General features: G+C 52.6%; 2 protein-coding genes across 6 annotated transcripts in view; one reads left to right on the forward strand and one right to left on the reverse strand.

The window, feature by feature from the left end:
• The first annotated feature begins 634 nt into the window (after positions 1 to 634).
• Positions 635 to 20,283, forward strand: SRRM2 (serine/arginine repetitive matrix 2). 5 transcript variants are annotated; one of them, XM_025370827.1, is made up of 15 exons: positions 635 to 1,711; positions 5,228 to 5,500; positions 6,372 to 6,479; positions 6,677 to 6,841; positions 7,365 to 7,442; positions 7,873 to 7,935; positions 8,028 to 8,060; positions 8,244 to 8,294; positions 8,461 to 8,553; positions 9,191 to 9,389; positions 10,446 to 17,146; positions 17,878 to 18,162; positions 19,225 to 19,338; positions 19,473 to 19,590; positions 19,733 to 20,283. In XM_025370827.1, exons 2-15 carry the CDS (start codon positions 5,259 to 5,261, stop codon positions 19,844 to 19,846), a joined length of 8,364 nt encoding a protein of 2,787 aa, XP_025226612.1. In that variant the 5' UTR covers positions 635 to 1,711; positions 5,228 to 5,258; the 3' UTR covers positions 19,847 to 20,283. The 5 variants fall into 5 exon arrangements, with proteins under 5 accessions (XP_025226612.1, XP_025226615.1, XP_025226613.1 ...); XM_025370830.1 differs by having other exon boundaries at positions 19,476 to 19,586; XM_025370828.1 differs by having other exon boundaries at positions 7,876 to 7,935.
• Position 20,284: 1 nt separating this feature from the next.
• ELOB (elongin B) overlaps positions 20,285 to 24,214 on the reverse strand; it is a 6,325-nt gene continuing 2,395 nt past the window's right edge. The window contains exon 4 of the mRNA XM_025370832.1: positions 20,285 to 20,978. Coding sequence (XP_025226617.1) covers positions 20,866 to 20,978 — 113 coding nt within the window. The 3' untranslated portion in view covers positions 20,285 to 20,865. The remainder of the gene's footprint in view (positions 20,979 to 24,214) is intronic.

A 24,214-nucleotide genomic window follows, 5' to 3' on the forward strand; every position in this document is an offset into this window, starting at 1 on the left:
AGTGAAAAACAAAAGTTAAAGCCGGATGTGGGCCGGGCGTGGTGGCTCACGCCTGTAATATCAGCACTTTGGGAGGCTGAGGAGAGCAGATCACCTGAGGTCAGGAAACTGAGACAAGCCTGGCCAATATAGTGAAACCCCGTCTTTACTAAAATTTACAAAAATTAGCCGGGCGTGGTGTCACACGCCTGAATTCCCAGCTACTCGGGAGACTGAGGCAGGAGAATCACTTGAACCGGGGAGACAAAGGTTGCATTTAGCCGAGATCACGCCGTTGCACTCCTGCCTGGGTGACAAGAGTGAAACCACGTCAAAAAAAAAAGAAACAAAAAAACAATTGCCAGATAGGGTGTTGTGCACGGCTAGTCCCAGCTACTTGGGAGGCTGAGGTCGGAGGATCGCTTGAGCTCCAAATTCGAGAACAGCCTGGGCAAGACCCTGCCTCTTAAAATCACGCCCAAATCGTAATATCAAATATAAATCTTTGCACTCAAACGGACAGTTCATTACGTGGCACCGCGTCCTGTTGCGGATCAAGGCCACCTGAGTTGGTTAGGACAGCTAAACCCACGTCTTGGGCTGCTCGCCAGCGGTGGGGCTAGATATGACCTTGTGCCCGAGCAGCCCAGCGTCTTACAACTCTGCTGTGAGGAACGGGGGCTGATTATCAGGTCCAGAATCACGAGTTTAGAAACATTAACAGGAAGTACGGTACCGAAAAGTGGAAAACTTTAAGGTGCTTATTATTTTTCTCCTGACTTGTTCCTGTATGTGCCGCTCCACGGGTATCACGACCCGGGTCCGGTGGGACCCTGGCCTGGCTGCCCTACCGGAAGCGAAGCGAACTCCACCCCCAGGGGCAGCCGTCGGGCCTCAGTCCAGTCTACATCGGGAGAGCGTGGCCCATGCCACATGCAGCTGGTTGGGCCCCTGGTACAAATCTAGGGCCTGCAGCCAGGCTCGGGGGCTCCGGGGGTGCCCGCTGGCTGGGGTCTGAGGCGGCTTCTCTCGGGTACGAGAAGGCCGACTGCTGTGCAGCCGCGGGCTCGCTCGGGAAACCCACACTTACACAAAAGCGGCAGCACCACTGTGCCTAGGCTATCGACTCCCAACATGGGGAGACAAAATGGCCGCCGCGCCCAGAGCCGAAATTACATCCGGGCTCCGCGACACGTACGAACCACAACTCCCAGAATGCTCTGCCTCGACGGCGGGAGGCGAGACGCGCTCGGGCCCCGCTTAGGTGGCGCTAGGCCCTGTGGCTCCTCCCTGCAGCGGAAGGCCTCCGAATACGCGGCGTCTTAGGTCGCTTCCTCCATTCTTCGTTGCACTGGCCAACGGGACGCTTAGTCTTTTGGCAACGGGGTGAAACCTGCCTTGTGCCTGAAGAAACGATACTTCCCGTTGTGGTTTCGGCGCCTGCGCAAAAGGCTGCGGGACGCACTCCAGTTCCCGGCAAGCCCCGCGACGCGCGTTTGCGTGCTGACGCACGGAGTTAGTCGTGCTGACGTGCAGCGCGGCCCAGGCGGGGTGCGAGTGGCGCAGTCGGAGCCCGCTGCGGCCCCTGAGGAAGCCAGGAGGCGTCGGCGTCGGCTGAGGCGGGCGGACCGGCGAGGCGAGGCGGCGGCCTTAGGCCCCGAGGGACTCGGGAGCTCGCGCAGCGGCGGCGGCAAGACCTCTCCCCCTCGGAGGCGGCGGGCGGAGGCGGCGGGTGAGAGGGTGAGGGAGCCAGCGAGCCGGGTGGGGGAGGGGCGGCGGCCTCGGCGCGAGGCCAAAGCGCGCGGAGAACGGCCCAGGCCGCCGAGCTCTTCCGCGCGCACGCGCGCTCGCCGCCCTTCGCTGGCGCGGACACCTTCGCCTCCCTTCCCCCTTCCCGCCGATCCTGTCGCGCGCGGGCTTCGACCCCCCCCGTCCCTCCCCCATGACAACGGCGCTCGCAGCCGCCTGTACTGGGGTTCGCGAGCGCCCTTGGCGAGGGGGGAGCGCGCCGCCTCGGCTTCACTCCTCCCCACCACACGTGCGACCGAGGTGGCCTTCCCGCAGCTGCCGCTTTCGGCCCTTAAGTGGCGGGGAAGGGGCGGCGGCGGGGGACGTGCTCCCGGACCCTTGCCCCAGGCTCTCGATCTCTTGTTCTCGGGCTTCTCTTCAGCGTTGGGCTGCCCGTGCCAGGGGCCTCCCAGACTGCGGGAGGCCGCGCAGCCCCCTCCCCCATTCCGCAAGGCCGAAAATAGGCCCCCGGCGCTGCGGGGAGGGCCTTGAACTCCGTGGGCCCGGTTTAAATGGTTTGGACTGTGCTATCAAGCCTTTGAGTTGTTAGTGGCGGGGAGAAACCCCAGATCTTAAAAATTGTGAAGAAAGTGAAGGCATTCAGTTTACATTTGTAAGGTAGACTGTTCCTTTTTTTCTTACACTTTTTTAACGTTTCCCGAGAATTCGTGTTAAAACTAAGGAGGCTTTTGGAGACCTTCGTTGGGAAGAAAACGCCAGACTCGTATATAAGTTTTCTGGTTGGTTTCAGGCGTTATTTGGCACACAGCTCTTCTGAAGCTTGGTTTCCACTCGCCTTCAGTTAGGACGAATCTGGATCAAAATTTCAGAATGTTTTGTTGCCTTTCATCCTAAGTGCGTGGGCTTAGGGCTCTTCTAAAGCTACTATTTTAGCTTTCTGGGTTCTTTGTGTCGACTCAGCCGCGCTGGAGCGCCCCGGTGCTGAGCTGGCTGTGCTTCCTGAGGTCCATTTTCTTGGACAACCCTTGTGTCCCCTTTTGGTACCGTTTCCTTTTTTGCATATTTTAATGTTGAATTTAAGGATATCTTTCTACTTCCTTGTTAGCTTGGTACTCTGATAGTTTCCCAACAGAAAAGGGTCTTTTTGTCTTCTTTTGTACTTTTTATTTTCTGCTTTTACCTTGGGTAACTTTTGCATATCCGCTGTCTATGGCCCCCACTTTAAGAGTTTTATAAAATCGTTTGGTTTGGTGATTTGTGTGTGGTGTCGATGTTCCTACTTTCCGTGTCTTAGCACCCCCTTAGATGCTGTGGGGTCGTCGTCTTTTTTTGTGAGGTAGGGGTGGCTCATTCCCTAGAAGTTCTCCGAAACATTGTGACCTGATATCCTTTGCTTAGCGCCTACTGGTTTTCCTTCTTTTTCTTTCTTTCTTTTTTTTTTTTTTTTTTGAGACGGAGTCTAGCTCTGTTGCCAGTCTGGAGTGCAGTGGCGCGATCTCAGCTCACTGCAACCTTACGCCTCCCGGGTTCAAGCGATTCTTCTGCCTCAGCCTACGAAGTGGCTGGGATTACAGGCACGCGCCGCCCCCCAGCTAATTTTTGTATTTTTAATAGAGACTGGGTTTCACCATGTTGGCCCGGCTGGTGTCAATCTCCTGACTTGGTAATCTGCCCACCTCGGCCTCCCAAAGTGCTGGCATTACAGGCGTGAGCCACCTTACCCGGCCTGGGTTTCCCTTCGGTTTTCCCTTCTTAGGGAGTGGGAGGATTTTTGTGTGAGGTGGTATGGAAGTGTGGGTGAATGGTTGAGCTGAAGAATTAATTGCAGGTCAAAGACATGCTGCAAGGGAAGCAGAAATTTGGTGGGGTAGGGAGAGGCAAAGAAGGACCTAGTTTTAAACTGTGGGGAGGATTGGAACTAGAAGATGAAAATGAGGATTGGGGTGTAGAGAAATTGATTTTTTGAGTCATAATGTTTTTCGTTTTTTCCTGGATTTTTGCTTGTCTTTTCTAGGTTTAGCTTCCTCTGTCACCTTCTACTTTCGATATTGGGTCTGCTACTGGGATTGGGTAGGGACCCCCTTAGTCTAGGGTGAGGAGGTATGGGCTAGCACCTTTCTATATACTCTGTGTGCGTGCATGCACTAGTATATTTTTCCAAACATTTGTATGATGCTTCTTCATTCTGGAATTTTCTAAATGCATCCTTCCCTTTTATCCAGTTCTTTTACGTCTTTGATCACTCTCTCCACTTTGTCTATTCCGTAGGGTTTTTTCTGGGTAGTTTTTCCTCATACGTGTATGTTCTAGGAAACTATCTTGGAGAGGATGAGGATGAGAAAGAGAGTATGTGTAGCCAAGGAATCTCACTAGAAAAGCTGGGACTTGAGAATTTTTCAGAGTCACATCAGGGTTGGGACTAGTTGAAAGGCTAGAACTTGGGACGAGGCATGGGGTTAACACAGGAAAGAAGGAAGCGGCAGGGCTGGGAGAAAAAAAACTAGGAAGTGCTATCCAGGGGATTGGTGGGGAAGGCCAACAGTTGGACATTAATGAAAGTGGGGCGTAGAGAGGGTTTCTACATAGATTTAGAGCAAGGAATATGGAGAAGGTATGGGAACGGTTGGAACAGAGACTGATTTGATGTGTTTAAATAGAGCAGAGTTGAAAGCAGATAATATTTGACAGCTGGCAAGACTTGGAGGAACTGCAAATTGTAGTAAATCCTATTGAGAGGAAAGAAATTGGAGGAATAAAAGATCAGGATGGTTGATAGGATCTTTAAATATTTGGAATCAAGGAAATGGCCCTTACCTGGGAGGTGAAGTGTATGAAGATTATCCAAGGTTCATGTTTGTTTCTGATGTGCGTGCTGACCTTTAGTTGGGGTGTGAGGCTGCACATTCTGAACCAGCTAGTCTGCTGTTCAGATACCTAGGGGCTGTGTAGTTTATTTCGTATTCATATAGGGTGGTCTGAAATCCGTAGGTCAGTTTTTGGGAGAGTCTTTGGACATGGACTAGAGGCCCTTGGGTGCCACAGATCTATGTCTGGTATTTGTTGTGCCCAGGAGGCCTCGGTTGGTTACTAGAGGTTAGAAAGTAGAGTAGTCGGTAAGACGCCACTTGTGCATTTTGGGGCCAAAGGAAAATGAAAAGGGACAGTGTGGAGAGACTTTAGAGGAACAAGATCCTTGTTTGCCTAGGGTGGAAAAAGAAGAAAATCTAGGTGTAGGGAGGGATTATTTAGAATTCTGTGCAAGGGCGTTGAGAGAAAGGTTGTAAGAACTGGGCTGTGATTTGGTAGAAAGGAAATTTGGAAGGACGAAGAAGTGGTTTTTTTGGCAGACCAGGAGGATGGTGGAGCATTATATAGCGAAGACTTAGTGTGAAGATAAGTATTGAAATAGGGATGAAGGAGAGCAGGGACTTGGGTGTGGGGTGGTAAGTGGTTAGTTTGGGGCCAGGGGCCTGACCCGTGTCTCCCCGCTCCCCCTCAGGAGCGGTGGTGCCCCCCCCGGGCACGGGGCCATGTACAACGGGATCGGGCTGCCGACGCCCCGGGGCAGTGGCACCAACGGCTACGTCCAGCGCAACCTGTCCCTGGTGCGGGGCCGCCGGGGTGAGCGGCCTGACTACAAGGGAGAGGAGGAACTGCGGCGCCTGGAGGCTGCCCTGGTGAAGCGGCCTAATCCTGACATCCTGGACCACGAGCGCAAGCGGCGCGTCGAGCTGCGATGCCTCGAGCTGGAGGAGATGATGGAAGAGCAGGGGTGAGGGAGAGCTGGGGGAGAGTCAAGCACTGAATGAGTGCAGAGCTGGGCGTGTTAGGTGGGATGTAGGGAGCTTAGGGTGGTTGAAAGAGGCCTGGCAAGGAGTTGTGGTAGGGGAGGAGGCAAATGAGCTCTAGAGAATTGAAAACAGTTAAGGGACAGTGCAGAGTGGGAAATGAGAAGGCTGTGTGTCTGAGGCATAGATGGGAGCCTGAGGGATTAAATGGAGGCACATGGGAGAAGGGAGGGGCCGTTGAGGAACAAAAATGTGTTTCAGGGGAGAGATGGGAAAGCAGAGACCAGATAGAGGAGCTAGGTAAGCTGATAGGTGTTGTCATTGGTAGAAAAGAAGAAGAATGGATATAAGGATTGAGACCTTGGAAAGTAGCATGGGCAGGAAAAGAGGAATTAGAAGAACATTTGAAGAAGAGGGAATCATGGGCTGGGAAGGGAAATTTTGGAAAAGGAGCACATTAAGGCAGAAAACTCTTTTAGAGCAGTGGTTTTAAACTTCAGCAGTGGTGACCCTTTTATACAGTATCCCTCACTTTGGAATCCCAGGAAATAAAAGGCATGTTCTTGTTCAAGTTGGGGAGGAGCACTTGAAACCCTGCTTGCTTAATTTTTTTCTTTTGGCCCCTGAAGTGTAGCATATTTAAAATCCACTGTTCTAGCGGGAGTAGTAAGTAGAGGGAAGAAAGATAATGGGAAAAGATTAGACTGAAGAGAAGGAACTTTTGGGTGACAGCGAGTGAAAACTTCTGTGTGTGCATGGAGAGGGAAGGGCCCCTTTTGGGAATGAGGGAAATGGAAACGTGGGACTGGGGAAAGTGTCCTATCAAGCTTAACCCTGAAGGAATTTGTTCTTCAGGTACGAGGAACAGCAAATTCAGGAGAAAGTGGCGACCTTTCGACTCATGTTGCTGGAGAAGGATGTGAACCCTGGGGGCAAGGAGGAGACCCCAGGGCAGAGGCCAGCGTGAGTGTTGCACTCTCCCTCGATGACTCTGGACTCTACTCTGGCTGCTGGCTGCCGCTCCCGTCCTTTTCCTTACGTGGGACTTCCTGCTTTCGTCTGCCTTTTCCATGTCTTATTTGGCTCCTGCTTATACTTGTGTCCTGAATATGGCTCTGTCCTTTATATTTCCTTCAGACTTTTGCCTTTCTTTTCTCTAGGGTCACGGAGACTCACCAGTTGGCAGAATTGAATGAGAAGAAGAATGAAAGACTCCGTGCTGCCTTTGGCATCAGTGATTCTTACGTAGATGGCAGCTCTTTTGATCCTCAGCGTCGTGCCCGAGAAGCTAAACAACCGGCTCCTGAGCCTCCCAAACCTTACAGGTATACAAGGCCAAGAAACCACTGTCAGCTTCTTTTCTTGATTGTAAGATCCTTGCTCTATTTTTTTCCTTTTGTGGACTGATTTCTTCCCAAATTCTTCAGATTTTGTTTTTCTGAAGTTGAGGTGTCCAAGAAAATTTGTCCAAGGGCTAGCCACAGTGGGTCACGCCTGTAATTCCAGCATTTTGGGAAGCTCAGGCAGGAGATGACTTGAGGCCAGGAGTTTGAGACCAGCCTGGGCGATATAGTGAGACCCCCATTTCTACAAAAAGAAAAAAAGCTGGGTGGTGGCACGTGTCTGTAGTCCAAGCTACTTGGAGAGGTGGAGGCAGGAGGGTCTCTTGAGCCCATGAGTTGGAGGTTACAGTGTGAGCTATGATGCTGCCACTGCACCCCAGCTGAGGCAACAGGGCGAGACTATTTTTAAAATTTTTTTAAATATTTTTTTGAGACTGTCTTTTTAAAGAAAAGAAAGGAACGTTTGTTCTAGTGCTCATCTCTGCTGCTTTTCATCTTTCCCCAGCCTTGTTCGGGAGTCTAGCAGTTCTCGCTCACCAACCCCAAAGCAGAAGAAGAAGAAAAAGAAGAAAGATAGAGGACGGTAAGTTAGTTGGAAAGTTACTTTGCTAGCCAGAGGACCAGTCCTGTGGTGTACTCTCTCTCTGGAAGTGGACAGTTCTGGCTTCCACAAAGCAGGAGATAGTTGTCAGGGAGGAGGGAATTGCCATTGAGGCCTCACCTTGAAGAAATATCTGAGTTTTGCAGTGGGGACGTGTTGAGTTTGCAGTGTTGCCAATTAAGATCAGCCAGCAACATTTTGGATTCTGGAATTTCCTTTTTCATTTTGTGGTTTGTTGACTTAAGGAGTTACTTGTTGGAGAAGGAAGAAAGAAGTCCTGGGCTTAGGTCTGGGGCATTAGTGCTATTAGGATGTTCAAGTGTTTTAGAAACCTTTTTAGGGGAGAGATTGTAAGTGGGAGGGCCAGGAAAGAAGCCAAGCAGAATGATCTTGCTTCTGAATCCATCTTTAGCAGGTCAGAGAGCAGCTCTCCTCGACGGGAGAGAAAGAAAAGCTCAAAGAAGAAGAAGCACAGGTACGAGGTGTGAGTACTTGAGTGATTGGAGAAGGCTTGCTGAATTCAGGCAGAGGTGTTTTTTATGTTTTTTCTTCTCTTTTTTCCGACAGGTCAGAATCCGAGTCCAAGAAGCGTAAGCATAGGTAAGAGCTCTTTAACTCATTGGGGGCACAGTGGCATGTAGAGTGGTGATTTCTTTTTCTTGAAGTGAAGCTCAGTACCTTGATCTTTCTCCTGTTAACATTCCCTAACTCTTTCCATTTCACTTTTGGTTTTATTTCCTTTTTTAAAAAAGTTACTTTTAACAACCTTTTCTTATTTCTCAGGTCTCCCACTCCAAAGAGCAAACGTAAATCTAAGGACAAAAAACGAAAGCGGTGAGTGAATTTGTGGGGAATTTGCTTAGAAAGTAAGTGAACGCCACCTTAGTGGGAAGGGGTTGAGTCAGTTATGTCCCTAACTGGTAAAAGGTTGAGGGGTAGGTGAGGAAAATCCAGGGCAGGTACAGCAGTACCCTGAGCTGTGGCGGTGGTCTTCCTTCAGGTCTCGAAGTACAACACCAGCCCCCAAGAGCCGCCGGGCCCACCGTTCAACTTCTGCTGACTCTGCTTCCTCCTCTGATACTTCCCGCAGTCGGTAAGGGGTAGTCCAGGAGGAAGGGAGGGAGAGGGAATGATGGGTTAATTAATTTAATATTTATTGAGCGCCCACGGTGTGCTAGGCGCTGCACAGACCATTCGGAAGACACGGTCCCTGCCCTCTAGGAGCTGACAGGCTAAAGCAACAGGATGGACAGACATATACATTTCCCCTTCTCTTTTTTTTTTTGTTTTTGTTTATTTGTTATTTTTTGTTTCGTTCTGATGTATATGGACTGCCAGAATAGGGGGGGTGGTGGTTTGTTCGTGGTGTCTGGGGGAGGAAGGAATCCTTACCCTGGCTTCCTTAATCGGGGAAGGCTTCCTGAAGGAGGTGGGCTCAGAGGTGAGTTGTGAATGAAGTGGGTAGGGAGTGGGCTGGGTGGATGGTTTGGGGATCTTTGGGGGAGGTGAGTGAAGGGGTAGAGGGAGAACACTCTTTGGGATTGTGTTGGGAAGAGAAGAACCAAAGTGGACTGTACTTGCATTTCAGTGAATGAGTTATGCGACTAAGCAGGCTTTTTGGAAGAGGGTTGTACAGTTGGAAAAGGTGGATGGGAGTTGGGGAGGGGGTTTCCTGTTCTCCCTTTGAGCTGATTTCCTTCCTCTCCCCCATCCTCAATTAACTCCTGCAGGTCTCGAAGTGCTGCAGCTAAAACTCATACAATTGCCTTGACTGGGCGAAGTCCTTCCCCTGCTTCAGGGCGACGAGGGGAGGGAGATGCACCTTTCAGTGAACCAGGTACTACCAACACACAACGACCTAGTAGCCCGGAGCCTGCTACAAAACAGCCTAGCAGCCCTTATGAAGACAAAGATAAAGACAAGAAGGAGGTATGTTCCTGAGTTGGTGATGTTCATTGGATTGCAAGTATATAGATTTAGAATAAACTTGTGACATGAAAGGGAGAGGTAGTAACTTACTAAAATAAATTCGGTTATTTTTTTCTGCATTGATCTCCCAGTTTTCTTACTGTATCTGCAGAACTTGTAGTATTGTTACTAGGCTGAATTGTGAACTCTTTAGAATCAAATCTCACTGGATACTAATAGGTTTTATATTGTATCTTGTTTATACACAGAACTGGAACAAAAGTTGTATTTTTTCTGTGTACGCCGTGTAATGCCTCTAGTTTCTTTCCTTTTTTCATTAAATGCTCGTTGTGTCTCACTAAAACTGTTTAATCCATTGGGTTGCCACCAGTAGTTTGAATGAAACACTGGAATAGTCTTCAGTAGTTTTCTTTTCTAATTTTAAGCGTTAATCATTTCCTCTTGCTTTAGTGATTACAGTGTAAGTTCTTGGCCTCTGTCATCAATTTTCCATGTCATCCAGGATTACCTTTCCAAATTACAAGTTGGTTGACCTCAGAAACTTAACTGCTTTCTTATTGCTTTTGAATTACATTTAAGGCTTTTAATAATTTGGTCTTTTTCTCATTTCCTGTACTCTTCCCATCCTGGTCTGCTTTTTTACTCTTCAAACAAATCATGTTCTCACATCTTTATTCATGTTGTTTCTTTTCCTTTAATAGAGTTATTCTTAAAAGGTGAAGTTGCCATTTGCTTTAGGAAACTGCTTATTTTTCCATTTAAAGATAGTTTTTTCCGCTTTGATAACATTTTGTAGTGGTATTTGTTGTTAAATGTGGTAGTGTGTTAGTTATTTGCGTTGTGTTTCTTTCAGTTTTAAGATTCTCAGACTATCCATATCTTCATATGTTTTCCCCACTGTTCTTTATATAATTCCTTGTTATTGAATGAAAGTGATTGCTTGTGGTCAGGGGATGTGTAAAAGAAAAGTTATTGGAAAGGGTGTTGGGATCTTAGGAGTGATGTGAAGTCTTGGCGTTTATGAATCCCTATCCCTACTCTCTCTTTCACTCTTAGAAATCTGCAGCTCGACCTAGCCCCTCTCCGGAAAGGAGCAGCACAGGCCCAGAACCACCTGCTCCCACTCCGCTCCTTGCTGAGCGACATGGCGGCTCCCCACAACCACTTGCAACAACCCCCTTAAGCCAGGAGCCAGTGAACCCCCCATCTGAGGCCTCTCCCACTCGGGGCCGTTCACCACCTAAGTCTCCTGAGAAACTTCCCCAGTCTTCTTCCTCAGAGAGCAGCCCACCATCCCCTCAACCTACCAAAGTTTCTCGGCATGCCAGCTCTTCCCCAGAAAGTCCTAAACCTGCTCCAGCTCCGGGGTCCCACCGAGAGATTTCTTCTTCTCCCACATCCAAGAATCGCTCACATGGCCGAGCAAAACGGGATAAATCACATTCTCATACCCCTTCCCGTAGGACGGGGAGGTCCCGTAGCCCTGCCACCGCTAAGAGAGGGCGATCTCGGTCTCGAACCCCTACAAAGAGAGGTCATTCTCGATCCCGATCTCCCCAGTGGCGTAGGTCCAGGTCTGCACAGAGGTGGGGAAGATCTAGAAGCCCCCAGCGACGTGGCCGCTCTAGGTCTCCTCAGCGACCAGGCTGGTCTAGGAGCAGAAATACCCAGAGAAGAGGCAGGTCTAGGTCAGCAAGGCGAGGGAGGTCCCACTCTAGATCCCCAGCCACTCGGGGCAGATCTCGTTCTAGAACACCAGCCCGGCGGGGCAGGTCACGCTCTAGAACACCTGCCAGGCGGAGATCACGATCCAGAACACCCACCAGGCGTAGGTCTCGGTCTAGAACACCAGCCCGGAGGGGCAGGTCTCGGTCTAGAACACCTGCTAGGCGCAGATCTAGGACCCGATCGCCAGTACGACGGAGGTCTCGTAGTAGATCACCAGCCAGGAGAAGTGGCAGGTCACGCTCTAGAACCCCAGCTAGACGTGGCCGCTCACGCTCCAGAACCCCAGCCAGACGTGGCCGCTCACGCTCTAGAACCCCAGCTAGACGCAGTGGTCGCTCACGCTCCAGAACACCAGCCAGGAGAGGGAGGTCTCGATCTAGGACACCAAGACGAGGAAGATCCCGCAGTAGAAGCTTAGTTAGACGTGGAAGATCTCACTCTAGATCACCTCAAAGAAGAGGCAGGTCTGGCTCATCTTCAGACCGGAAGAACAAATCCAGAACATCTCAGAGAAGAAGCAGGTCCAATTCAAGCCCAGAAATGAAGAAATCACGCATTTCTTCAAGGCGGAGCAGATCTCTGTCTTCACCACGGTCCAAAGCAAAATCTCGCTTGTCTTTGAGGCGCAGCCTTTCAGGGTCTTCCCCATGCCCTAAACAAAAGTCACAGACGCCACCCAGGCGCAGTCGCTCTGGATCCTCCCAAACTAAAGCTAAATCTAGAACGCCACCTAGACGCAGTCGCTCCAGTTCTTCTCCGCCACCTAAACAGAAATCTAAAACACCATCAAGACGAAGTCATTCCAGTTCGTCTCCTCATTCTAAAGTGAAATCTGGAACACCACCAAGGCAAGGGTCCATAACAAGTCCCCAGGCCAATGAGCAATCTGTAACGCCACAAAGACGGAGCTGTTTTGAATCATCACCTGACCCTGAGTTGAAATCTAGGACCCCTTCGAGACATAGTTGCTCAGGGTCCTCTCCGCCTAGAGTGAAATCTAGCACACCTCCCAGACAAAGCCCATCTAGGTCATCATCTCCACAACCCAAAGTGAAGGCAGTAATATCACCAAGGCAAAGAAGCCATTCTGGCTCCTCTTCTCCAAGTCCTAGTAGGGTGACATCGAGAACAACTCCACGGCGAAGCAGATCAGTATCTCCCTGCTCCAACGTGGAATCCAGATTGTTGCCAAGATACAGTCATTCTAGGTCCTCCTCACCAGATACCAAAGTGAAACCTGAAACACCGCCAAGACAAAGTCACTCAGGGTCTATTTCACCACACCCCAAAGTAAAGGCCCAAACTCCACCAGGGCCAAGTCTTTCTAGATCAAAGTCGCCATGTCCCCAAGAGAAGTCTAAAGACTCACTAGTTCAGAGTTGCCCTGGATCCTTCTCTCTTTGTGCAGGAGTAAAATCTAGCACACCACCAGGTGAGAGCTATTTTGGACTCTCATCTCTGCAACTAAAAGGACAATCTCAAACTTCACCAGACCAGATATCTGATACTTCAAGTCCAGAAGTGAGACAGAGTCACTCAGAATCACCATCTCTGCAGAGCAAATCTCAAACATCGCCTAAGGGAGGTCAGTCCAGGTCTTCATCTCCAATCACTGAGCTGGCATCCAGATCTCCAATAAGACAAGATAGAGGTGAGTTGTCAGCGAGTCCTACATTGAAATCCGGAATGTCTCCTGAGCTGAGCAGGTTCCAGTCTGACTCTTCTTCACATCCTACAGTGGACTCGAATTCTTTCTTGGGGCAGAGTAGATTGGAGACTTCTGAATCAAAAGAGAAAATGGCCTTACTCCCTCAGGAGGATGCTACTGCATCACCTCCTAGACAAAGAGACAAATTTAGTCCCTTTCCAGTACAGGATAGACCTGAGTCTTCACTAGTGTTCAAAGACGCACCTAGAACCCCGTCAAGGGACAGAAGTGGTGCTGGGTCATCTCCAGAAACAAAAGAGCAAAATAGTGCATTGCCTACATCAAGCCAAGATGAAGAGTTAATGGAGGTGGTAGAGAAGTCTGAAGAACCCACAAGCCAAGTCCTGTCTCATTTGTCTTCAGAACTTAAAGAAATGTCTGCAAGTAACTTTGAATCATCTCCTGAAGTAGAAGAAAGGCCTGCTGTGTCTTTGACTCTTGATCAGAGCCAGTCACAGGCTTCTTTGGAAGCAGTAGAAATTCCTGCAGTGGCCTCATCTTGGGGTGGGCCACATTTTTCTCCAGAACATAAGGAACTGTCTAACTCCCCACTCAGGGAGAACAGCTTTGAATCATCTTTAGAATTTAGAAACTCAGGCCCACTTGGTACAGAAATGAATACTGGATTTTCTTCTGAGGTTAAAGAAGATTTGAATGGACCTTTTCTTAATCAGCTGGAAACAGATCCATCTCTAGACATGAAAGAACAATCGACAAGATCCTCTAGACGCAGCAGTTCTGAGTTATCCCCAGATGCAGTGGAAAAGGCAGGGATGTCTTCAAATCAGAGCGTCTCTTCACCTGTGCTTGATGCTGTACCGAGAACACCCTCGAGAGAAAGAAGTAGTTCTGCATCTTCTCCTGAAATGAAAGATGGTTTACCCAGAACTCCATCAAGGAGAAGCAGGTCTGGGTCTTCTCCAGGACTTAGAGATGGGTCCGGGACTCCCTCGAGGCACAGCCTGTCTGGGTCCTCTCCTGGAATGAAAGATATACCTAGAACACCATCCAGAGGGAGAAGCGAATGTGATTCTTCGCCAGAACCGAAAGCTTTGCCTCAGACTCCTAGGCCAAGGAGTCGTTCTCCATCATCCCCAGAGCTCAACAACAAGTGTCTTACTCCCCAGAGAGAAAGAAGTGGGTCAGAATCATCAGTTGATCAGAAAACTGTGGCTCGGACTCCCTTGGGGCAGAGAAGTCGTTCGGGATCCTCTCAAGAACTTGATGTGAAACCCAGTGCATCCCCTCAGGAAAGAAGTGAGTCAGACTCTTCTCCAGATTCTAAAGCCAAGACTCGAACCCCACTTCGGCAGAGGAGTCGCTCTGGATCATCTCCAGAGGTTGACAGCAAATCTCGACCTTCTCCTCGGCGCAGTAGGTCTGGTTCCTCCCCTGAAGTGAAAGATAAGGCAAGAGCAGCACCCAGGCCACAGAGTGCTTCTGATTCCTCTCCTGAACCTAAAGCTCCAGCCCCTCGGGCCCTTCCCAGACGAAGCAGATCAGGTTCATCAAGCAAAGGTAGAGGCCCTTCTCCTGAAGGAAGCAGCAGTACCGAGTCCTCTCCTGAACATCCGCCCAAATCCAGAACTGCTCGCAGAGGTTCCAGGTCATCACCAGAGCCCAAGACCAAGTCTCGTACACCACCTCGACGTCGCAGCTCTCGATCATCTCCTGAGCTAACGAGGAAGGCCAGACTCTCCCGTAGAAGCCGTTCTGCCTCATCCTCACCAGAAACTCGCTCTAGAACTCCCCCAAGGCGCCGGAGAAGTCCTTCAGTGTCTTCCCCGGAGCCAGTCGAAAAGTCAAGGTCTTCACGCCGACGGCGCTCAGCTTCATCTCCACGCACTAAGACAACCTCAAGGAGAGGCCGCTCTCCTTCACCAAAGCCTCGTGGACTGCAGAGGTCCCGTTCCCGCTCAAGGAGAGAGAAAACCAGAACAACCCGACGTCGAGATAGGTCTGGATCTTCTCAGTCAACCTCTCGGCGAAGACAGCGGAGCCGGTCAAGGTCACGGGTTACTCGGCGACGGAGGGGAGGCTCTGGTTATCACTCAAGGTCCCCTGCCCGGCAGGAAAGTTCCCGGACCTCCTCTCGACGCCGAAGAGGCCGCTCTCGGACACCCCCAACCAGTCGGAAGCGTTCTCGCTCACGGACATCACCAGCCCCATGGAAACGCTCTAGATCTCGAGCCTCTCCAGCCACTCACCGGCGATCCAGGTCCAGAACCCCCCTGATAAGCCGACGTAGGTCCAGGTCTCGGACTTCACCAGTCAGCCGGAGACGGTCAAGGTCCAGGACTTCAGTGACTCGACGAAGATCCAGGTCAAGAGCATCCCCAGTGAGCAGAAGGCGATCCAGATCCAGAACACCACCAGTAACCCGTCGTCGTTCAAGGTCCAGAACACCAACAACACGCCGGCGCTCCCGTTCTAGAACTCCACCAGTGACACGCAGAAGGTCCAGATCTAGGACTCCACCAGTAACCAGGAGGCGATCTCGAAGCAGAACTTCACCTATCACTCGCAGAAGATCAAGATCCAGAACATCGCCGGTCACCCGAAGGAGGTCTCGATCTCGCACATCTCCGGTAACTCGAAGAAGGTCCCGCTCTCGAACCTCACCAGTGACACGCCGCCGCTCTAGGTCCCGGACACCTCCAGCTATTCGGCGCCGCTCTAGGTCTCGAACGCCACTGTTGCCACGCAAACGTTCTCGAAGTCGCTCACCACTTGCTATCCGCCGCCGCTCCAGATCCCGTACTCCACGAGCAGCTCGGGGCAAACGGTCCTTAACAAGATCTCCTCCAGCCATCCGCAGGCGTTCAGCATCTGGAAGTAGTTCTGATCGTTCACGATCTGCTACTCCTCCAGCAACAAGAAATCATTCTGGTTCGCGGACACCTCCGGTAGCACTCAACAGCTCCAGAATGAGCTGCTTTAGTCGTCCTAGCATGTCCCCAACACCTCTTGACCGCTGCAGATCACCTGGAATGCTTGAACCCCTTGGCAGCTCTAGAACACCCATGTCTGTCCTGCAGCAAGCCGGTGGCTCCATGATGGATGGTCCAGGTCCCCGAATACCTGACCACCAGAGAACATCTGTGCCAGAAAATCATGCTCAGTCCAGGATTGCACTTGCCCTGACCGCTATCAGTCTTGGCACTGCTCGGCCTCCTCCGTCCATGTCTGCTGCTGGCCTTGCTGCAAGAATGTCCCAGGTTCCAGCCCCGGTGCCTCTCATGAGTCTCAGAACCGCTCCAGCAGCCAACCTTGCCAGCAGGATTCCTGCAGCCTCCGCGGCAGCCATGAACCTAGCCAGCGCCAGGACACCTGCCATCCCAACAGCAGTGAACCTGGCTGACACTCGAACGCCAGCTGCAGCAGCGGCCATGAACTTGGCCAGCCCCAGAACAGCGGTGGCACCTTCGGCTGTGAACCTGGCTGACCCTCGCACTCCCACAGCCCCAGCTGTGAACCTAGCAGGGGCCAGAACCCCAGCTGCCTTGGCAGCTCTGAGTCTCACAGGCTCTGGCACCCCACCAACTGCTGCAAACTATCCCTCCAGCTCCAGAACACCACAGGCTCCAGCCTCTGCAAACCTGGTGGGTCCTCGGTCTGCACATGCCACAGCTCCTGTGAATATTGCCGGCTCCAGAACCGCTGCAGCCTTGGCCCCCGCGAGCCTCACCAGTGCTAGGATGGCTCCAACATTGTCTGGTGCAAACCTCACCAGCCCCAGGGTGCCCCTTTCTGCCTACGAGCGTGTCAGTGGCAGAACCTCACCACCGCTCCTTGACCGAGCCAGGTCCAGAACACCACCGTCTGCCCCAAGCCAGTCTAGAATGACCTCTGAACGGGCTCCCTCCCCTTCCTCTAGAATGGGCCAGGCACCTTCACAGTCTCTTCTCCCTCCAGCACAGGATCAGCCGAGGTCTCCTGTGCCTTCTGCTTTTTCAGACCAGTCCCGTTCTTTGATTGCCCAGACCACCCCCGTAGCAGGGTCTCAGTCCCTTTCCTCTGGGGCGGTGGCAACGACCACGTCCTCTGCTGGTGACCACAATGGCATGCTCTCTGTCCCTGCCCCCGGGGTGCCCCACTCTGATGTGGGGGAGCCACCTGCCTCTACTGGGGCCCAGCAGCCTTCTGCATTAGCCGCCCTGCAGCCAGCAAAGGAGCGGCGGAGTTCCTCCTCCTCCTCGTCGTCCTCTAGCTCTTCTTCCTCCTCCTCATCGTCGTCGTCGTCGTCTTCCTCCTCTGGCTCCAGTTCTAGCGACTCGGAGGGCTCTAGCCTTCCTGTGCAACCTGAGGTGGCACTAAAGAGGTGAGGGAGCTTGACTTTAGCATCCTTCAGTGGGGAGGTATTGGGGATGGGTTGGGAGTGGGGAGGGAGAAACCATGTCACAGGTGCTTGACTCTTGGAGGAGGTATGGGGACCTTGACCCTCAGGCTGGGGGTAGAAGAGAATGCTGGGGCGGGGGCGGAGGGAGGAGGAGTGGGACAGATGAAAGTCTCCAAAGGTTCATTCTCTAGAGGATAATGATAAGTTTTCCGTCTCTACAGAGGACAGAACTAGAGGAAATGGACTTAATTTTACAGCAGGAGGGATGGCAGTTAGACCTCAAGAGGAACTCCCTGGGCTGGAAGGATCTTCAGAGGTCATCCCATCCCTCTCCCTGCCTCCAGGCAGGACGGCCCCTTCCCCAGCCAACCTGCACTCACAGGGGCCTCCCCAAGCTGCGGCTCTCCGAGGAAGGAGACTACCCAGCTTCAGCTTCCACACCTGAGCCCAGAGGCCTTATTCCTCCATCAGGGACATTCTTGAGGTTTAACCTTGATCCCTTATGCTGCGGGCCCCAGCCTGTTGCTTCTGTTAGCAGAGGTTGGGTCAGCTCGCACCACTGCTCTCCAGAGAATTGCTGGCTTACAGGGCTAGGAGAGCTCCCAGCGCCTTTCTCAGGCACCCCTCCCCCCACTGCCGTTCCTCCAGGCCAAGGAAGGTAGGGTTGGGGCTGGGGCAGCTTGTCTCCTTGTGACACTCCTCTCCTCCCACAGGGTCCCCAGCCCCACCCCAGCCCCAAAGGAGGCTGTTAGAGAGGGACGTCCTCCGGAGCCAACCCCAGCCAAACGGAAGAGGCGCTCTAGCAGTTCCAGTTCCAGCTCCTCCTCTTCATCTTCCTCCTCCTCCTCCTCCTCTTCTTCTTCTTCCTCCTCTTCCTCCTCTTCCTCTTCCTCCTCCTCTTCCTCCTCCTCCTCTTCCTCGCCTTCCCCTGCTAAGCCTGGCCCTCAGGCCTTGCCCAAACCTGCAAGCCCCAAGAAGCCACCCCCTGGCGAGCGGAGGTGAGTGCTGCCTTGCCTGAGATGGAAGGAGGGTGGGGGAGTGACTTATCCAGAGACAGGGCCCTGGGGTGTGAGCTCCTGGCTGGGTGTCTCACGTGACCTTGGGCATCTGGTTGTGGGGGAAGAGGCGCTTGTTCTCTCCCCCGCTCGTTGCACCTTGTTCTGGCGAAGGCTGCGCCATCCACAGGGGCGCTCAGGCCAGGACTGGGGGGTCCTTGGTTTCTTCCTCTCCCTCCCTCAACACATAGCCTGGTCCCAGGGTTCTAGCTTTGTCTCCCTGTTGCTACTGCCAGGGCTCTGGTCTGGCCACCATCATCTTCTCCCGACTCTGTCCACAGCCTCCTCCCTGTCTCCCCGCCTCCACGCCATTCTCTTCCACATGTAGCCAGAGGGACCTTTCTAAAACGCACATCTGGCTACTTCCCTCCACTCCACAAATCCTTCGGGACGCCCTGTGGCCTGCAGGACAAAGCCCCACCTCTGCGGGAGTGGCGTGTGAGGCTCTTCACCAACGGGCCTTGCCCGCCCTGTGTTCTCCTCCTGCCCGCCCCCACACATGCCCTGTGCTCCAGCCACACCCAGCGCCTTGCAGTTTAAGGAGAGCCCATGCCTTTGGACATGCTGTTCCTTCTGCCTGGAATTTCCTTGTCCGCCTGGTGAACTCCTCGTTCTGCAAGACTCCGCTCAAACAGCACCTTCGAGAAGACTGCCATGCCCCTTCCCTGCCCTGCCCCATGTCCCCCTTCCTTGGGTCCCCAGAGCCACGCACATCCAGCCCTGCTTCCCACACACGGGGCCGTGCGTGCCTTCCTTCACCACTGAGCTCCTTCAAGGGCAGGGAATGTCTTTTATCTTTGCATCCCCCGCTGCACCCTGTGCCTGCCCACTGGGCACTCGGTGGATGGTGTGCGGGCGGATGGGTGAGTGAGCGGACAAAGGTGGGTCTGAGGCTGGCCCTGTGTGGTGTGAGGTTTGGTGGTCAGGACCTGGGTGGGTGGTCCTGAGTGCTGGCCGCTGTGCTTGAAAGGGCGTGGTGCTATTGGATCCTACTGTGTTCCCCAGGTCTCGCAGTCCCCGGAAGCCAATAGACTCCCTTAGGGACTCTCGGTCCCTCAGCTACTCGCCTGTGGAGCGTCGCCGTCCCTCGCCCCAGCCCTCGCCACGGGACCAGCAGAGGTAAGGCCAGCTGCAGGTGTCAGCACCCAGCCCTGTCTGGCTGCCACTGCTTTCTACCAAGAAAACTTTGTGGATCTGTGGTGCCTGAGGTGGTGCCACTCTGTGGCCTGATGTCTGTCTGTCCTGTGTTGCAGCAGCAGCAGTGAGCGGGGTTCCCGGAGAGGCCAGCGTGGGGACAGCCGATCCCCCAGCCACAAGCGCAGGAGGGAGACACCTAGCCCTCGGCCCATGAGACACCGCTCCTCCAGGTGCGCATCCTCCTGGAAGGCTGAGGCCGCCTTCTGGGAGCCAGTTGTGGTGGTGGTGGGTGGCAGCCCCATTTTGGGAGTGGCCCAGAAGCTGGCCTTGAGGACTAGGGTCAGAACTCCCTGTTGACCCGTATTTTCTGTTGCAGGTCTCCATAAATTGTCTTTGGGGGATTCCACCACACCCCATGCTCTGGAGCCACAGGGAGTGTCCCTTCTTCCCCAGCAGAGCCGTGGGAGGGTCCTTGTCTGCTCTCCTTTGAACCTTAGCAGCCCTTGGATGAAGGGCTCCCTTTCCCTCCCTTTTTTTTTCTTTGTTCCTGTGAAATGTTAATCTCCGTGAGTTCTTCCTGGTTCACGTGTTCTGGGGGGTTTGGGGTGGGAGGGAATGCAGATGGGAGTTGGGGGAGAGGAGGATACAGTTCAGGACACCCCAGCCTGGAGTCAGGGCCAGGGAGGCATGGCCCCAGTTGTATCCAAAAGTTCCCAGGGGTGACTGATGGTGGTTGGGACTGGAGGTTGTGTAAGGTGTTCTTGGAAGGAAGGGGCAGGAGTTGGAATTAGTTGGTCCCTACTGTCCCCCATGAGGTTGTGTACCCCTCCCCCCAACTTTTCACGTTTCTTAAAGGCATTTTGGTTTTTTAAAATCTGTACAGCAAGAGCAACTTTTTCTGTCAAATAAAAATGAGAAATGCAGGAACTGGATCTGTAGACTGTTTATTAAAGGTGTGGTAAGGGGGCAGCCACCTCCCTCCCTGATTGCAGCCCCCAGTGTGGGTGGACCTGTGTGGGTCCGCTTTGGGGTTCCCTCATTGAACGTGCTGTCAAACCAGGACACAGGCTCCAGCTTGTATTTCTGCTCTTGGCCATTGTCCTCAGGACAAGAGGCCCCTGGGAGTGGACATGCAGAGTGTGGGGGTGGGGGGCACTTAGAAGGAAAAAGGCCTAAAAGTGGAATGTGTTGTCCCTGAGGCTTCCTGTGGTCTTTGTGTCCCTCCCAGTCCTCCCCTTCCCCTGGAGTGGTTGGTGTAGCTGGCTAACTGCTAACAATGGCTTGGGTCTCAAGGCAACCCAGGTACCCATGGTGTCTTCAAGCAGCAGGCTGGGCCAAGTTCTCAGCCAGGGTCTGGGAGACAGGACAGCACAGGAACTGCCAAGAACAAGCCCCAAAAGGAGCCCACAGGGAGTGGGACCCATCCCAGGGAGGGTCGGGAAAAAGACGCAGCAACCAGGAAGACTCCCAAATCTCTTTTATTGGGGGGAATGGGCCTCTTGGGGGTCCTCACTGCACGGCTTGTTCATTGGCACTGCTTCCCGAGTCCTGGGGCTTCATCACATCGGGCAGCTCAGGTGGGCTGGAGAACGGCTCGATGCACAGGGCCTCAAAAGTGTCATCTGTGGAGGAAGGAGCAGAGCTGCAAGGGGATAGCCCAATTCTTGCCCCAGCTGGGTCCTTGGTGTTCATGGGTGATCATCTGCAGCTTTGGGGATCTCCATGCGAACACTCGTCCACACAGCTGGTCTCCACAGAGCTGACCTCCCTGTTCAGCTGCCCCATGGCCCCACAGCAATGTCTCCTACCCCTGTGGGCCCAACCTGAAGGTCCCCAGCCCTTCCCACTGACCATGCTGGGGCCCCTTTCCTCATCTTCCATGTCCACTAGTGAGTCTGAGGGCTGACCACCTGCAGCCAGCATCACCCTTCACCCAGAATGTATATCCTTGTTTCCTTCACACACTTTGGAAGGCTGAGGTGGGCAGATCGCAAGGTCAGGAGCTCGAGGCCATCCTGGCTAACGCTAAACCCCGTCTCTACTAAAAACACGAAAAAATTAGCCGGGCATGGTGGCAGGCACCTGTAATCCCAGCACTTGGGTAGGCCAAGGTGGGCGGATCACAAGGTCAGAAGATCGAGACCATCCTGGCTAACACAGTGAAACCCTGTCTCTACTAAAAATACAAAAAAAGTAGCCGGGTGTGGTGGCAGGTGCCTATAGTCCCAGCTACTCAGGAGGCTGAGGCAGGAGAATGTGAACCCGGGAGGCGGAGCTCGCAGTGAGCCGAGATCAGCCACTGCATTCCAACCTGGGCAACACAGCAAGACTCTGTTTCAAAAAAAAAAATCAACTAGACTATTCCTCCCCTGCTTAAAACCTTCCAGTGGCTTCCCATCATGCTGTGAATACCATCAAGTCCTTGCGGTCTGTCTCTCCCTCTGCCTCCCATGCTCTCAGGCTCTGGCTCTCCCTGTTCTTTCCTAACTCAGACCTTCGCACTTGCTGGTCCCAGCACTCGGAATGGCTGGTTGCTTCTGGACTTTCAGGGTCCAACTCAGGTCCCCTCCTCAGATGAACCTCCAATCCACCCACCCCCAAAAGTCAAGACATCCTGACATCCTGGGCGTGGGGGCACTTACCGCTGGACAAATTGCCCTTTTGACTGGCTCCAGGAAGGCAAAGGCCTTCCCTGTCTTGTCCCTACTGTCACCCCAACACACAGCAAACAAACCCACAGCTTTTCTCCTGTGCTTTCTTCCAGCTAGGAGACCCATCTCTGCTTGGCTCAGGGTTCTCAACTGATCAGGCATCCCAGGGAAAGCTGGCATGCCTGATGACAGTTCTGGCTGTCACAACTGGGGAGGTGGGGTGTTCCAACGCTGTCTAGTGGGTAGAGGCCTGGAATACGGCTCCACATGCTATGGTGCACAAGGCAACCCACACAGTAATCCAGCCCAATGTGCCCACTGTGCCAAGGTTCAGAAACTGCCGCAGCTTAATCTAATGCATCTTCCAAGCCACAAACCTGTGACCATTCGTGCCTTCACTACCTCCCTCATTCTTTCGTGATGAGCCTGGACAATGCTCTTTAACATTTGATTTGAAACACTGTCTTATCTTCTTGAGTGGTAAGCTTAGGGGAGGGGAGAGGCGGAGGGCGGGGCACCCATTCAAGGCCTGGGAACAACATGGTGATGGGTTGAGTTGCACCCAGGAAGTGTGTTTCTGCAAGCAGTCCATGGGGAAGCAAAGAGCTCACAGCCCATGCTGTGCCCCTATCAAGATAGCCCTCACCTGCAAGAGGGCTGATGTGACCTGGGCTCCAGAGTCACCACCACATTCCATGCCATACTAGGGGCTGTGGGAGAAAAACAAGTCACCTTCCTTAGCCTTGATTTTCTCACCTGCAAAATGGGTCTATCAATATCTTCCAAGTCACAGCAAACCTCTAGCGTACCACTGTTCAAATCAGAGAAAGTGACACTTCTGGGGGAAGCAGACCAGATATGCTCTTGGCACTCACTTGCTCTCTTCAGAAAGGCACCCCTGGGCCAGGAGCCAAGGCTCAAGCCTGTAATCCCAGGAGTTTGAGACCAGGCTGACTTAACAAGGTGAAACCCCATTTCTACTAAAAATACAAAGATTAGCTGGGCGTGGTGGTACATGCCTGTAATTCCAGCTACTCAGGCCACTGAGGCAGGAGAATCTCTTGAACCCGGGAGGGGAAGGCTGCAGTGGGCTGGGATGGCATCACTGCACTCCAGCCTAGCCAACAGAGTGAGACTTTGTCTCAGAAACAACAACAACAACAAAATGCACCCATGTACAGGGCACGACCTGTATGTCTGTGCCAGCCCTGCACCTAACTCTTAACATCACCATCTGGGCAGAAAGAGCCCACAGAAAGGCTCTGAAGCTTCCTATCTGTTGGGCACTGGCAGCAGGCCAGACCTGGGGTGCATGAGGACTCACACCACCTTGCTGTGAAGCCAGTCTCATCACACCCGTTTAAGGAGAAGGGAAAACCGGGGCCAGGAGGGCCAGGAGGGCAAGGTAGCTGGCTAGAGGATATAGATGCTGAGACTGAGGCCTAGCCTGAACTTATGGAACGGAAAGGTGGAGCTAGGACTATACTCTTCCTCTTCAGCCTCTGCTATGTTTCCTTACAGGCAGAAAAATATTAATAATTCTTTATAACTTGAATAAAGTTTTCTCAGCCATCCACACAGCTGCTGGGTCCACGGCTGTGAAAACACAGCTCTATAACCTCTATTCAAGTTCCCAGAGACAAAACATTTAAAATCCCCCCTCCCTTTCTCTTGGATGGAAGAAGATACCCTGGCGAGTAGTAAACCACTCCCTAATCCCCAGGTTTCTAAAGCTTGGGCAGGGGTGGGGTATGGCTGATGGAAGCACAGGCTCTGGATCTCAATCCTAGACGTGGCAGTCCCAGCAGGTGACCTAACCTCCCAGGGCTCACTTCACTGAACCTGAAAACAGGCAAAATCCAAATCTCAACCACACAGAGATGCAGAGGGATTCAGTGATACACAGCATAGAACTTGGCATGATGTTTGACTCCAGCAAGGGCCCGGCAGCCAGCATCCTAACCATGGCTCCCTGTGTGACTGCCAGTAAGCCGGTGTCCTCATCTGCAGAACAGGGATGATGGTATGTGGACCTCCCGTGGCTACTGAGAGGATGAGACAGGGCAGTGGAATCCACACACAGAGTAACACACAAAGCACAGAGCCAGGCACTCAGCGCCTGTAAATGTGAGCTAGCTTCGGGAAATAAGCTTCGGTTTCTGTAAGCATCTCATTTGGTTGCTTCTTTTTTTTTTTTTTTTTTTTTT

This window comes from Theropithecus gelada, chromosome 20, assembly GCF_003255815.1.
Source record: "Theropithecus gelada isolate Dixy chromosome 20, Tgel_1.0, whole genome shotgun sequence".
In the NCBI taxonomy this organism is placed as follows: Eukaryota; Metazoa; Chordata; class Mammalia; order Primates; family Cercopithecidae; genus Theropithecus; species Theropithecus gelada.